General features: G+C 36.9%; 1 protein-coding gene across 34 annotated transcripts in view; it reads right to left on the bottom strand.

Annotated features, from left to right (window-relative positions):
* Positions 1–16,493, bottom strand: part of Trip12 (thyroid hormone receptor interactor 12) — a 136,536-nt gene that overhangs the window by 82,156 nt on the left and 37,887 nt on the right. For 13 of the 34 annotated variants that reach the window (XM_063237144.1, XM_063237140.1, XM_063237141.1 and 10 more), the window contains exons 3-5: positions 11,960–12,076; positions 1,682–1,807; positions 9–811 (exon numbers count right to left, since the gene is read on the bottom strand). In XM_063237144.1, the coding sequence (XP_063093214.1) occupies positions 9–811; positions 1,682–1,807; positions 11,960–12,076 (1,046 nt within the window). The remainder of the gene's footprint in view (positions 1–8; positions 812–1,681; positions 1,808–11,959; positions 12,077–16,493) is intronic. The other 21 variants (XM_063237155.1, XM_063237153.1, XM_063237151.1 and 18 more) reach the window with 4 other exon arrangements.

The following is a 16,493-nucleotide window of genomic DNA, read 5'->3' as shown; positions in this document are numbered from 1 at the left end:
GAACTTACTTGCTAATTTGGCCTGTAATCCAGAAGGTCCAGGTTTTGATGTCTCTGACTTAGAAGACCCTGGAAGAGACAGTTTTGTTTTAGGAAGGCTAATTTTAGGGCTGAAACGAGCAGCCCAATCAAATTTTGAAGAGCCACCAGTTTTACTCTGTTCCTTCTCCCTGCTACTTCTTCTGGGGCTGGGACTGGATGCTGAACGAGATCGCCTGGCCTTGTTCTGGTCTTTTCCTTGTTTCACTCTGGCACCTGGTGGCACAGTGGAAGAGGCCGAGGCTACAGCAGAGGACGAGGAGGAAGTAGAGGCAGCAGAGGAAGAATCAGTGATGGTGCTACACCCAGCTTTGGCTGAGGCGGCTGATTTTGAAGCCAGCTTGGTAGGTTTTGCAGATCTCTCTTCAGCACCAGTTAGTTCAGAACCAGAACCACTCTTTACACAAAAACTTTCTGTCCTTTTTCTTTTCTGACTCCGTGAACTACCAGCGGCCCCACTCTTTCTGGTATGAGCCTTGCTTGTTGATGGTGATTGTGCAGATTTCAGTTGTTGCTCTTGTTCTAAATGTCTCTTCTTTGACTTACTATGTGGCTTATTTGTTTCTGAGGGAGACTCAGTATGCTGAAGTGCTTTGGCTTTTTTGGCAGAGCTAGGAGAATTGGTCCTGTTGTAGTCTGGACTAGCACTGCGTTTCACTCCTCGAGAATTGTCTTTCTTAGGCACCTGCCCCGTTTTTTGCCTTTCTGAAGTATTCGCTCTGTCTGAATCCTCTGGTTGTGGAACTGTGACAGCAGATGATGTACTGCAGCTTCTAAGCGGTTAGATAAAGAAAAAAAAAAGTTAGTAACAGACTATCATGAGTAAACCTGTCACAAAATACACTTCCTAATCTCTTAAACCTCTGGAAATCAGTATTTGGGGAAAAATAAGCAAACATTTTCCTGATAAGTCAAAGTATTTAAAAGACACAGGTCTTCCAGTGGCTCAAAATTAGGTTATTCTGGATGGTGAAATATCTCACTCAAGATAAAGGTGCTCTATATAGCCCAAAGATTATTAGCAATAATACCCTCAATCACAAAACAACAGTTAACCTTACAAGAGAAAGAATGCTTAGTGGTTCAGAACCAGTGGAAAGTTGAACAGCAATGCTTTCTCAAAGTTTAGGAGAAGCAAGCAGTAACATACGTATTTTCAAAAAAATGAAGACAAAAATTTTCATCTTTCAGGTCTACCAAATCTCCACAGTAATATTCTTTTCTTAGGATCCCGCCCCCACCCACTCAGGTAGACCTTGGGGATCACTGACCTGAATGGTGGCTCAGGCAGTAAAAACTCAAGAAGATGGTCAAATAGCTCTCTAAAAAAGAAAAGCTCTCTTCACAGTTGTCTAATCAAGGAGAAACTTCATCACCTAGAGCAGTAGTGGCAAGCCTGTGGTACACGTGCCATGGTGGGCTATTTTTATCACTGAAAACTCCAAAAGGTCTGCCATCGCTGACCTAGAAGCATGCTGCACTAACATCACTGCAAAGGTGACTACTATTCATACTAAATGTTACATACAGAAAATAAAAACACATGTAACATTTTGGGATAACCTGACAAGCATTAAGATAATGCAATGATTTGAATGCAAATAATTCTGCCATTAAAATGCATAAATAATATGAAGATTTACCTTTTACAAAGGTGTCCCCTTGATAGTTCAGAAGTAGTATTAGATTGCACTTTGGGTGCCTTAGAATTAGATTTTCTACTCTCAGGAGGGCTATATCTCTTATGTTTTGCCTGCCCTAAATGTGACCTGTCAGTAGAAAATCAAAACAGAAATCTATCAGGACACTGAGATGGAAACACAATTTTGAATGTGAAATATTTTTACATTAAAAAAAAAAAGGTTTCCTAATTCATTATTGATTTACCCTTCTCTCAAATTGTCATAAAGTATTCTAAAAATCATCTAGAGATAGAAATTGTCTCCTAGAATCAATGCCTTTCAAACCAAAGTTTTATTCCTACCAATTGTCGTAACTGCATAGCTTTATTACGGTTGCTTATGAACTTTTCACTAAATTTACTGCAGATATTCAAATATACTACATTTTTACAAGAAGCAAAACAAGACTTTGGATCTGAACACTATTTTTAATAGGTAATGTGTGCTATTACACAGTACGATAGCTACAGGTAACAATAATGTGGTATATATTCCAAAATCCTAGGAGAAATTTACATGTTTTCATCATAAAGAAATGCTAGGCATGGCAGCACATGGCCACAATCCCAGCATTCAAGAGTCTGAGACAGGAAGATCACTGTCAGTTTGAGGCCTGCTACCCTACAAAGTGAGTTCAAGGCCAGCCTAAACTACAAAGTGAAACCCTGCTCAAAAAGACCAGGGGGAAGAAAAAAAGAAGAAAGAAAGAAAGAAAGAATAAAAATTTTATTTAAGAATTTTTATTCTTTCTTTCTTTTTCTGGTTTATTTTTTAATAAACCACACAGCTAATTGAAGAACAAGATGTTAACCTGATTATTTGACAAGGCATCACAATGACACATGATAATCATAAATGTGTGTAAATCTTTAGTTAAATTTATAATTTAAACTTTTAAAACAATAATGTTGGGCTGAGGATATAGCTCAATGGCACAAATGCCTGCCTGTCAAGTGTGAGGTCATGAGTTTAATGTACATATGTACATACTTTAAAATTCAGATAAGCACATGAGTGCAAAGGCACATAAACCAATTTTAAAACTGACTTCACACACAAAAAATCATTAGAAACACTAAATGGTAAACTTACACAAAAAGGCAATTTTTTGCTAAATTTTAAAGTATTAATAGAAAGAAAGCACATGCACACGACACATGCTACTACAGAGACACAGAATTTACCACAAAATATTCCAAAGACATTCAAAAGATCCCATCATTAATATGATTGCATTATAATAAATCATAGCCTTATGCTAGTACTTTTTGAATCAGCCTGAAAGACATGAAGAAACTGCTAACAGACTGAACCTGGGGCAATAGTTACATGTGATTCACATAGGTAAAAAAATTCATATATATTTATCTAGAAAAATTGGTATTACACACATGAGATATTAATAAAATAATTTATGTCATTCACAGCTGACATTATTCACTCTCCATAGAAGAATACACACTAATGAGAACTTGGAACCAAGTTTCATTAACACCAAAAATGTTTCTCTAGTTAAAGTAACAATAATGGTATATAAAATGCAATTATCATTTGCCTAGCACAGTAGTACATGCCTGTAACCCTACCCTTAAGAGAAGTGCGAGCAAGAAAATTACCTGACTGCAGGAATGCAAGAACAGCACAGCCAACGCAACACCGCCAGCCCTCGTATCCCCACACAACCCTGCCTGGCTGTGTTAGCCCGGCAGCTGAGCCTATGCTTAGCATGACTGTGGACCTCGACGGAGTCCCCAGGCACCATGTTCTTAAAGGCTTTCGTTTCACAAATGGAGATGAATGTGGAGACAGGCAGGGGATTGAAGGGAGGAAACGTAGGAGTAAATATGATCAAGACACTATACATGTATGTGCCAATTCCTCAGGAGGAATATTATTATTGTGTGTCACAAACATATACTAGTAAAAAATAAAGGCTTTTATTCCAAACACCATCTCAAATAAAACAGAAGTCAGTGAGAACCTCACACAGTAATTATTAAGTATTATTAAATAGGTATAAATTGCCTAATATATACAAATAGGACCATTTCCTCAGAAAAAGGACCAAAAGTTTCTCCTAAGAAATTAGCTTCTATGGGGCTGGGGATTTAGCTCAGCGGCATAAGCGCCTGCCTTGCAAGCAGGCAGCCGCGAGTTCGATCCCTGGTACTGATAAAATGGAAAAAGACCAAAAAAAAAAAAAAAAAAAAAAAAAGAAAAAGAAATTAGCTTCTCAATAAACAAAAGCAAGTCCTGGTCTCTTAGCACCCCTTCATCCTCCTCTGTTTCCTCTGTCCCACTCCCAGTTGCACATCACTGCTCAAGGTACAGCCAAGCTGAAATCTTTTAAAATTTTTATATACTGAAGTTTTATTTTTTCCTAACAAGATTAAAATTTTGCTTTAATCCCTGAGTTTATTAAACATCTAATTTTTAAGATTTGCTTTTGTTTTGTTATACCACTAGCATCAGAATTCTCAGGAAATGCCAATATGGGCAAGTGCAAGGTTGTCAGTTCAGTCCCTGGAACCAGAAAGAGAAACAAAGAGAGAGAAAGAAAGAAAGAAAATAAGGATTTATTTTCAACTCATCCCTTAAAATTTTAATACAAAGAAAGGTATACAATGATGTTTTCAGGGTATTAAATTCAATAATCATGGAACACTTACAAAGTCATTCAGAACTTCTGCCCTCTTGTTTTCATAAAAGTTTCTAATTTAAAAATCACGAAGGAAAACCATCCATTCAAAGCTAGACAAATCCATGAAAAATGTTTAATATTCAAAGATCTTTTAAAAATGTTATTACATACCCTAACACATCCCATAAAGTAATCCAAAAACAACTCTTTCTTAGTGGTGATGGCTGCACAACACCATGAGTATGCTAAACACCACTGCACTATACACTTAAAAATGGCTTAAGTCATACATTTGTTCTGTGTATTTTAAAATTTTTCAAATTATCTATGTATAAGGGCTAGGGATTTAGCTCGATGGCATAAGTGCATGCTTTGCAAGCGCACAGTCATGAGTTCCAACCCCAGTACCCTCCCCCCCAAAAATTATTCCATGTATACACAGAAGGGTAATTTATGAACTCATTAACAGGTTAATGACACGAAATGAACTTTTTACATAGAAATAATGGAAGAGGGAACCAAAAGTTAACAAATCCTAAAATAAACCACATTATGTGTTAAAAAGACTCATTCTGAAACTGATTCACATCAATCTCAGTTGTCTCACTATAGAGATGGTAGTCTTCATCTTTTTAAACCAAATAAATTATCCTTTGGTCCTAAGGCACATCTCAATTGTTTGTGTGCAATGCTGGGGACTGAGTGCAAGTTACATCTAAATTTATATTTACTTAAATGCACTACCACATTTCTCATGACCTTAATAACACCTTCAATAAACTAAAGAATTTAGCATGTAAACTCTCACTCTGAAGCCACAAAAAAGTTAAAGTACGGTACCCAATCATCTCAGAAAACAGAAATTCACAAAACTTAATTAAATCCAATAATGCCCATAATGATCTTTGCTAAAATTAGTGTGAGGCGGGTGTGACAGCACATTCCTATAATCCCAGTACTTGAGAGGCTGAAGCAAGAGAATCATTTCCAAGTTCAAGACCAGCCTGGGCTACAAAGTGAGTACAAGGCCAGCCTGAACTGCATGGCAAGACTCTGTCTCAAATGACTAGATTACTTACTTAATTAATTAATTAAAAGTGTAGTGTTCTCATTAAGGACTGACACGTGTTTTTTTTTCTGTTAAGTATTTCTTAAACACTTATTGTCATAGCCAAGTCTAATAGCACATCTGAAATCTCTGTACACTGGGAGGCAGAGACAGGATGATCATAACTTTGAGACCAGCCTGAGCAATTTAGTAAGATTATGTCTCAAAATAGGGTGGCTATGGATTTACTCAGTGGCAAAGCCCTGGGTTCAATCCTTCAATGCTGCACCGAAAAAAAAAAACCAAACTCCCCCAAAATACACATACATTAAACACACACACACACATATCTTATGTGCAGATTCATCAAAATATTGATCAATAGTGCCTTTTGGGGTCCTGACACTTACCTTAATATATCAATGACAGTGTTTTTAGTTTTGTGGGCAACACTATTCACAAAAGCAGATATAGTCAATATGCAAACAAATGAGCATGGCTATGCTCCAGCCAAATTTTCTTTACACACACAGGCTGTGAGCCAGATTCTGTCCCATATTTTCCAACCCTGGCTTAGCACAGGGAACAGATAACCAGATGGCACCATGAAGTGACAACATGCAGCTTCCCAAAGTGGGACACTATCTTATTATACCCATGTATAAATTAATGATATTTAAAATGTTGCAAAGTAAACCTCCATAAAATGATGTCCAACTTAAAACAGCCAATCAGAACATCAAGAGTAGTCAGACATACGAAGACTTGGATGTCCCCAAGGTCATTTACCAGCTCCCTGATTTATCAAATCCTGATGTTCAACATTAATTCTAATGCAAGGCATAATGTCAAGACATAGTAAAATTTATATGCACTGTAAATTAAATTGTCCAAATTTTCTAAATTAAAATTTCCAAATTGTTCAGATTCGTAACAAATGATGAGCACTAGAATGAGCCTACCTGTTAAATCCAAGCCCAAAGATGTGAGAGTGTGCGTGCGTGCGTGCGTGCGTGTGTTCAGGAGCTTCAAAATATGCATGTTGGGTGGGAGTAGCTCACGCTTTACAAAATGACCCAATAAAAATAGTAACAGGGCTAAGGGTGAAAAGATCAGACACAGAACACTCAAACCATGTTATTCTGCATTGAGAGTCCTAACAAAACAACATCCATCTTAACATAAAATTAAATCTAGTAAAGTTCTTGGATAAAATTGTAGCATAAGGCCCCCAGTTTGATTCCTCACACAAGGGAAAATCCTACAGATTACATCTCCACTAACATTTGCAAGAACCACTAGTCAGTCCATTCTCTGGAGTCTGCCCACATTGGACTTGAGCACCTGGGCTCAAGCAATCCTCCTGACTCAGCTTCAGATTTGCTGGGACTACAGGTGCTCATCTCAACATACAACTCTTTAGTTTCAAGGTATTTTAAGATAAGCTTCAACAAGATTAAAAATATGTTTCATGACCAGGGATTTAGCTTAGTGGCATAAAAGCCTGCCTGGCAAGCACAAGATACCTGGAACCAAAAAAATTAAGTATAAAAATATGCTTCTTACACTTTCCTTTTTGTCATCTTCTTCACACTCAGGAGCAAATGGCTTTTATTCTTGAGTATATTTGACATTCTAAAGTACACAGGTTTTAGGAGCCTCGGGATTAGCTATGACTTACACCAAATTTACAAAACTTGTAGTTGTAACATATTCATGTATTACTAAACCTTTCTTTTTAACTGAAAGATATTTCTCCATTTCCGTTCATACAATGACACTGGAAAAAAATGCCTATGAACTAACACTACTTCTATATTATACTGACATCATTTCCCAAATAAATGTAAAGCTGCAACAAAACAGTCTAAAATAAACTCTGGATTATGTGCTGAAGAGAAAGCAAGTATCTATCTCTTCTTGCTGATTTTCAGGCCCACAGGATTGACTGTAAACACTTCCAGAAACTTTAATACACTTTTATTATAATTTAGTTAAATCCTCAGTAGTCCAAGAATTAAGAATCATCTTTAGGGCTTGGGGTTCAGCTCAATTGTGGAAAGCACGCTTAGCAGGCATAAGGTCTTGGGTTTTATCTTTAGCATATGAAACAAGCAAAAACAAAAGGCCACCTCTAACCCGAAAGAGACTGAGAGACCTAAACTTTTTTTGAAGCCTTGCCATACAGTTCAGGCTGAACTTGAGCTCACGTTGTAGCCCATTTACAATAATCCTCTTGCCTCAGCCTCCCAAATGCTGAGATTAATCATGCCCAGCAGGAGTTAAACTTTGAATCACTGAGCACATTCTTCCTTAATGTCAGGAAGAATAAAGAAAATGGTTAGTTACAAGTAGTTAGGTAATTTTTTATATTATAGATGCAAAATATTTGAATTCAACTTCACTATCAAATATATTCTCTTGCTTAATCACATGCACATACTGCCAAGGAGGCTTAATAATATCTCCTAATTTGTCTGGGTACATGCATACATATGCATTTTGATGCTTTCATATTTTATACACACAGTAACTAGTTGTCCACCAAAATTACAATTTTCATTTAAACCACTACCAAAACATGCTTTAAATAAGCCACTCTTTTCAATGATCAAGGCAGAAAAGTTCATTTAAACCACTAAAGCTAAAGTACTATCTCTCTATTTTGATCGCAAAGTAGAAGCTTGATCTGTGTTCCCATGTTTAGTTATGATGAAACATTAGCTCAAATGATTCTGTCATTTGTAGTGAAGCAATGTTTCTCAACAGCATGATGCTGTACCTAAGAACACCTGCTAGGGATTATGGGTATTACTGACACGTAGCAAATGAGGCCCAGAAGCAGAAGGTAGCCCACAGCATGTGAAAAACAGTCTTAAAGAGGTGGGGGTGTAGCTGAATAGTAGAGCACTTGCCTGGCATATGCAAGAACCCTGGGTTAATTCCAATTACCTCAAAAAAGAACTGTTAAAAATAATGAAGAACTGACCGAAACCTGCATATTTCAAATAGTAATACATTAAGACCTTATTCAAAAACAAAAAACAAAACCTGAAAATAATGGCAATGACACAGACAAAAAACATGTTTGTAATTTTTTTAGCTTATGTATGTTTTGTAGGGTTTTATACTATTTACCAGCAATTCATGGGAATTGACACATACTGATTTTTTTGGTGTGTGTGTATGCAGCTTTACACAGTCATGGTGCTTAGTGTTTCAGTCTGTTGTAGACATCACATTTCAGTGAACTCAAATACAGATGTGAGCACCTGAATATACTGTCACCTTGTATGACACTGTATCTAAGCATTTATCTATTGAGATGTTATTACATTATTTGCCTTTCATTTACATTTATCTCTGTACAATGCTAATACATGATATATTTCTAAACTATATGAGGCAGACATTTTACATTGCTTAATTCATTTTAAGATACAGGGACTAGGGATTTAGGTCATGAGAGCATGTGCCCCCCCCCCCAAGACAATAAAAGAAAATAAGATATTTACATTCTATGACATATATTATAGGCAAGAAACATTGGCTTTGGTAAGATTTGAGAAGCACTGGACTATGCTACTTTTTTCAACAGATACATTAGGTTTGTTCACTACAACGCAGGTGCAAACAGTGATAGTACACAGAGACAGGGTACCCCCAAGGTCTCGCCCAGTGGTGAAGAACCTAGGACACATGTGCTACAGTGGGCTTTTGTATCATAGTGTTCTAAAAGGTTCATCATCACTGGTCTAGTGTCTGTACTCAAAGAAGTCAAGCCTCAAAGTAACCTACCAAGTGGTTGGTAGACCACAAGGCTTTTAAAACTGGCCCTGAAGAATGAAAACCTGCTGAGAGCATTGCAAGGCACAAGCAGAACACAGCCAAAAGTAGACGGAGGAAATTATGGAACCCACAGGGCACCTAGAAAATGCTATGAGCTACTCCTAAGCACAAAGATCCATTAACAAACAAGGATAAAATGACAGGAGAGCCAGGTAGGGAAGATTTCTCTCTCTTGGGGATGGTCCTAGATTTTGCCCTTAATGATGATTTAGACTAAGAGACTGATAGGCTAAGAAACAACAAGGCAAAAAACAACAAATACGTGTGTTTAATAATCAGGGTATAGGGTGAGTATGGAAGAGTAAAGTACCAGATTCAAAGGAAACCAGAACCAAGAGCCAAGTTCCAAAGATTGAAACTTTACAACTCAACTTATTTCAACTCCCACATTCACAAAGTAGTTGAGGGTGGGGCAAAAACACCAAGATAATTAAAAGGTGAGTGATGACGGATCAGTGATGCAGTATTCAATACCTCATGAACTACCATGACTTTATAAATGCCCAAGTAAAGATTTATCTAGATGACCACAGGATAAATATTATAGTGCTGACTGTGTTCTAAGCACTGTATTAGGTTTACATCCTATCATCTAACTGAGTCTTCAAATGACACCCAGGTCTCAGTCCCTTTTTAAGAATGCAGGAGGGAAGCTTACTACCCCACAGCACTAGGCAAGAAAGGTGAGAATGAAAAGTGGTCAGAGTAAAAGGTCTACAGCCACAGTATCAAGTCTTTCCAACCCATGCTGACACTTCAGACCCCAATATATGTACATGTCAAAATAAATGGCTCATGGAATTGAAGAAGCAATGTAAGAAAAATAAATCTACTAATTCTTAAAAATCTACTAAAGTGAAACACTTTTACTTCTTCTTTATGTATGACAAGAAAATAGGCTTCCAAATGTGATGGAAAGCTTGCTGTTCAGTTAAAAAAGCATTTCTGTACATTCTTTTCTGCAGGCACACTGAAGCTTTCTAGAGTAGCATTCTGACTATGGGACATCATCAGAATGACAGCAAATCTTCCACAAAGAATGTGAGATGATCTGATAAGTGCTCAAGATAATTAGACAGGTTCCTAGTATGTTTATCATATGACTTCTAAATTCAATTTCACACTTAATGACTGAGGCAAGCAATATGTACTGCCAAGAAAATTTTTAAGTATGTAAGGTATTACTTTGTAACCCCAAGAAAGACCTTAATATGGGTCTAATTAAGAATTAAATGTTAACGTCCAACTAAAGAAAAGTTGTCTCCGGTCTTCCACAAACAAAAGGGAACCATGCCACTGTTTAACACAGTGAAATACAACCCCAAGGCTGGAAGGGACAGAAGACTTCTCAATACAGCCACCATGCAGAGGTTTAGACGTGGAGGAGTGTGTGCATACATGGGGCCTCAGCTAAATACCTGGCTGCATAATCACAGCAATGAGATTTGTTATTACTTTAAAGAGCAGGCTTGTAAGTGCCCCACCCAAATCCAGAATAAACTGCTGTTAAAAAGGATTTGAGTTCAATCATAAAAGGCTCTGAAGTTATTTTCACATAATTCATGTCCTCCCATAACATTATCTCCCAAACAAGATAAAGCTTGAACTCTTAGCACACTGAACAAATGGCAGGATAAAAGACAAGACATAAGGAGAGAAATGAAAAACAACGACGACAAAAAAAAATAAACGCTGAAGCAAAACAAAGAATATAAAATTCAAAAGCCACTCGAACTAGTTAAATATAAAAAAAATAATACCCATTGCTATGTTTCACTAAGCAGAATTCAAGGAAACAAACTTCACATCTACATGAAGAATATGAACTACTATTAAGACTTTGATAGCTGTATCATAAGTATTCCATTTCTCCTCTTTCCTGACACATGGTAGGATGCTGCTTATCAAAACAGAAGTTACATATGCAACTATGTGACTTGCTTTGGTCAAAAGAATGTGTGCAGAAATCAATCATTTCTAGGGGGACATTTCAGAGAATCAAGAGGGTAATTTACTATATTCACTAGCCATGGTGTATCTGAACATTCTCTCAGACATTGAAAGAGGCCATTAGCTGACCCAGGATAAACTACTACTAATATTTAAGAGCTGTTTTTTCCTATATTGTAATCTTGCTCACCCTTTTATACTATCTTATCTCGATCCTGCCTTTACTCTGGCTCAATCATGTTTTCATCTTTTCAATAAATAAATAAAATCACATTTCTTTGGGTAGAAATGCCAAGAAAAAACAGTCTCCTGATTTCTAACCCACATTAGTACTTAATGAACACCTACTGCTTAGGAGTGAAGTAGCAACTGATGCAGAAAAGTCACAAAACCCAAACTTTAGAAGTAAGTAATGAGTCCACACACCAAGTAAATAAAGGCAAAGACAGTGGACCAGTGCCATCTGATTGGTGCTTTAGCTTCCAGAGCTCAGCCCAGACCAAGGACCACTGCTAGAAAAAGTTCTTCACGTGGCTGATCCTATTAATCACCTTCAATACCCATTTCTTCTACTGTGTTGGAGCTGCTTGTGTCAAAGGCAATTAATTCTGTTCTCATCTCTACAACTACTATACAGTTCACCTAGTAGCATACAAATGAACAAATACAATCTTTTACTGACTGTATTGCAAGTATACTAAGACAAGACTGAAACTGTCAAAATGGGCATATTGAAGTAACACATGCATACCTCCAGAAGCAAAACACCAATGGTAGGCGGGGGCAGTAGAGCTGCTCCAAGTTTGACGCCAGCCTGGGGTCCACACACAGTGATTCCAAGGCCAGCCTAGACACAGCAAGACCTGGTCTCAAAAAACCAAAAAACAAACTAAACAAACAAAAAAACAAAAAATCACCACTTGGAATAATTAAACTGAGAGAAAGAGGCTGCAGAACTCTAAAGAACTCCTAAGGAGAGCTGGGAATGTAGCTCAGGAGTACAGTTTGCCTAGCATGAACAATGCCCAGAGTTCAATCTCTAGCAACACACACACACACACACACACACACACACACACACACACTCTCTCTCTCTCTCTCTCTCATGAGAACTCCTATGTAACTGAAACTTGTCAGAACTTTTAATATACACAAACTCTCTTTAACATCTCTATTTTTCTCTGTCTGCCCTAGCTGCTTCTGTAAGGAAGGAAACATGGCAGTTACCAACTACAGATTCACACCTTCCCACCTTTGCCACCAGAAGGCAAAACGCTAAAGCTTAGAACTGTTCCAAGTTTAGATCTTGTGACCACAGCAGATCCATCACTGTGCTCAGAAATAGACAGTACTATGCATCGTCCCAGATTTATTCACAACTAAGCAAAGGTAAGCCTGGATGAGCCAGAGACTATGATGGAAGGGAATAATCATTCCAAGTGGTGGGAGTTGAGTGTGGTAGCACAGGCCTGCAATTCCAGTGCTCAAGAGGCTGAAGTAAAAGGGTTGTCATCAGTTCAAGACCAGCCTGGGCTACATATGAGTTCAAAGCCAGCCTGAATTACATAAGCTATTCCACAAAAGAAGAATACTATCCCAAGACAACATGTCAGGCAAGGTTATCAAGTCTCCCCACCCATGAAAATGGTAGAAATGTTTTCAGAAAGAAAAGATGATTTGGCTATGTTAAGAAGCTAAGTTAGGCCTCAAAAAAGCACAGGGAAAAAAATAAGCATGCAGAAACAGAGACAGCGAAATCTGCCAAGAAAGACACGACAGAGTGAAGCAGGTCCCTAATGATAACAGATGAAAAGAGCATGAGCAGCCAGTCACTGAGTCTGCTTCTAGTTCTACAACTGTACTCAAGAGGGGTTCCCAGTGCGCTATGGAATTTCTACAGGACTCCTGAAAAACAGTCTAGGCTACATCAAAGTGTAAACTCTTTTGTTGGGACTTTTAAAAATCATTAGGATTCCAGGAACACAATGGATAAAAAGACAAGGGTTTCAAAAGGTAAATGGTGTGATCAAAAATACCAAAGAAGTCTGGGTATGGTGACATACATCTGCAATCCTACCACTCAGGAGGCTGAGGCAGGAGAGCCATGAGTTTGAGGCAAGCAGTTCACGCAGCCTAAATTACACAGTAGGACCCTGTCTTTAAAAACAAATTTTTTAAAACTCCAAAGTAATTACATGATATAAAAAGCATTTATTTCAATTTATTAGGAATAGGGTAAAGACTACCAAGTTTTAGTCTCTCTGAAACTGATAGATTTTAATTAAGTTTGATATTTGACATTACATAAACATCCTACACATTTTTAGTAGTCTTTTTTTTTTTTTGTAAATTAAAAAGAAGGGAAATCAAATTGATTGCAGCTTGTCCTAAATCAGACTTAGGTGTAGTTTTGTTATTTCACTAGCTAATACCCTAACTCAAACAATAGTCTCATTCCAATTTTCTTTACAATATTAAAAAATTGAAAATATTACAAAATACAAATATTTTAACTATTAGAAGAAAAATTAATAAACAATACTATCACCACACAATTAATTATATGCAAGTAAGGCAACTAATACTATACAACACAACTTTCTATTTAAAATAATTTGTCCTAGCAATTTCTACTTCTGATAATCTTACTGAATTTTGAGAAATACTGCACTAGTAAGTTTACAATGGCAACAGGATATCAGTGCAACGTTACTTATTACAGGAAGAACCAAAAATCAAACAGGTCATGAAAAGGAGTAAGTAGCCCGTGGACATAGGCAGGGACCCTGGAGCCAAGCTGCATGGGTTCCCACCCAATAGGGTGACTCTGTCCCTAACCCACCAGCAAGCTTTGTAACCCCTTTAAGCCAACTGTCTGCCAGCATTGGTGGCATAGGCCTGTGACTCCAGCTACTTGGGAAGCTGAAAGAGAATTGCAAGTTTGAGGCCAGTCTAAAGAGCCAACTGAGCAAGACCCTGTCTCAAAATTAGAACTTTATAAAGAGCCTAGGACATAGTTCAACATTTCCTCAGGCAAATTCCCAGTACAGTAAAACTGAATTTAAAAAAGTATGTATGTGGCTACATTAATATTTACATCTACATAATGGAAAATTATAGACTTTAAAATAAATAACAGTTTTGATAATAGGCATTAACGTAAAAAGATAAATAAAAACTAGTGAAAACAGCAAATCACAGTACAGTGAAGTATGATTCTATCTTAAAATAGGAAATGAACCTAAACACACACATAAGCTGTCATGAATGTTCTCCTTTTCAAATCTCCTTACTAAGAGTACACTTTTCTACATGACAAGGTTCAAATCCAACACTTCCCAACACTGTCTGTGTCACTGTATCATGTGTAATTCTTACACTGCCAACTCTTCTAGGACTGTTTTATAGAACTAAGACTAGTTTTTATACAACAAGCCAATAAATATCAGTTAAGCAAATTAAAAACCCAGTTTTCAAAGGGGGATAAATAACATATACAAAGATATTACATTCACATCAAAGTATTCTCAGCCAGATCTACTCCTTAAGAGTACTTTTTCAGTGTTTACCTGTATTACTGGGAAACATCAATAAAATGAGACTAATGATGGTTTTTTTTCTTCTCAGATTAGGAGAAAAACACAAAATGGAGTTAAGCCAAACAATAAAAACAAAAGCATTATTTTTTCTAATGGTGATAATATAAATTGAAGGGGAAAAGCCATATGAAACAAGTTGACCATTAAAAAATACACTTGAAAAAAGTCATTTTAGGGCAGTGGGCTGTGGGGAGGAGAAACAAGAAGCCAACCACCCTTTCTGTGAGCCGGCCAGTGGACAAGAGGCCAGGATTCACCATCCTACTCCCCACCCCTCAGCAATGAGCTGATCCAGAGAAACACAGGCTGGGATGATAGGTAACTGAGGTAGGAAAAAAAAAAAATAGAAACCTTAATGCTTGTGGTATTTAGTATTTGACCAATTGTAGGCATAAGGTAGGTCATCTTGAGCATCTATCGACACCCAGTACAGCAATTATGGGGGATCTCCTTCTGAAGGTGGGAGCTACTGTTAATTCCCTATTATTTTGTTTTAAAGTTCTGTATCACTTTCATTGTTTTGTTTGATTATATTACACCTGGTAGCATGGACAGCTATTTCAAAGGTAACAAGATATAACATGGTAGCCATTGTTGACTTCTCATTATCTTGTTTTGAAGTCCTGTATCACTTTCATAGTTTTGTTTTGATTGGTTTTATTCTGTTCTGTTTTGTCTGATGGTATGGACAACTATTTTGAAGATAACAAGAGGCATTATAGTAGTCTTTGATGATTTCCTGTTATTTTGTTTTGAAGTTCTGTACTGCTTTTGTTGTTTTGTTTTGATTGGCTTTATTCTGTTTTTGTTTGGTTTGATTCTATTTAAATCTTTTTAAAAGTCAAAAAAAAAAAAAAAAAAGCCGTTTTAGCCAGGTGTGGTGGCACACACTTATAATTCCAGCACTTAGGAGACTAAGGCAGGAGGATGCCACAGAGTGTAAGGACAGCCTGGACTCTACAGTGAGTTAATCTGAACTACACATAGCAAGACCCTGTCTCAAAAAACAAATGAACAAAAAAAGTCATTTTACTTTTGGGATCCTATCTTGAAGAGATAGCTAAAATACCAACACGTAGGGCTGGGGATTTAGCTCAACAGCATAAAAGCGCCTGCCTTGCAAGCAGGCAGTCGTGAGTTCAATCCCTGGTACCAATAAAAAGGAAAAAGACCAAAAAAAAAAAATAAAAAAAACAAAAACAAAAACCAACATGTAAGCATAAACAAAAAGTGTTTCTACTGCAACTATCTTAACTATTCAAAACCTGAAAATGTTTACTCATTCAGTGAATTATGTGTTTATTTGTAAATTATCAAACGATCATAATGAGATGGGCAAAAGAGCACAAAACAATATAGTGTAACCAGCTACATGCCAAACTGTATTTCAAAGAGCAATAAAAAATCAAAATGTCCATAGACATTTCTAGATGGTCATTTATTTTCTTTTTATAATTTCTAGGTCACATCTCTTTGAAATACTGTTATTCTTTTTTTCCAAAAAAACCCTTTGCACTGAACTACATTTCCAGTCTTTTTTAGTTTGAGAAAGGGTCTTGGGAAGTTAAGGCTGAGCTCAAACTTATGATCTGCCTCAGCCTCTCAGAGTGCCACCACAGCAAATTGTAAATCTATTTCTATAATTAATATTGAGTTTAAAAGTCACTTGAAGATTTAATAAAAAAC

Source organism: Cavia porcellus, unplaced genomic scaffold (genome assembly GCF_034190915.1).
Source record: "Cavia porcellus strain 051 isolate PalLab524CR breed Dunkin Hartley unplaced genomic scaffold, mCavPor4.1 scaffold_26, whole genome shotgun sequence".
Classification (NCBI taxonomy): domain Eukaryota; kingdom Metazoa; phylum Chordata; class Mammalia; order Rodentia; family Caviidae; genus Cavia; species Cavia porcellus.
This window is presented reverse-complemented; position numbering and strand designations above follow the sequence as displayed.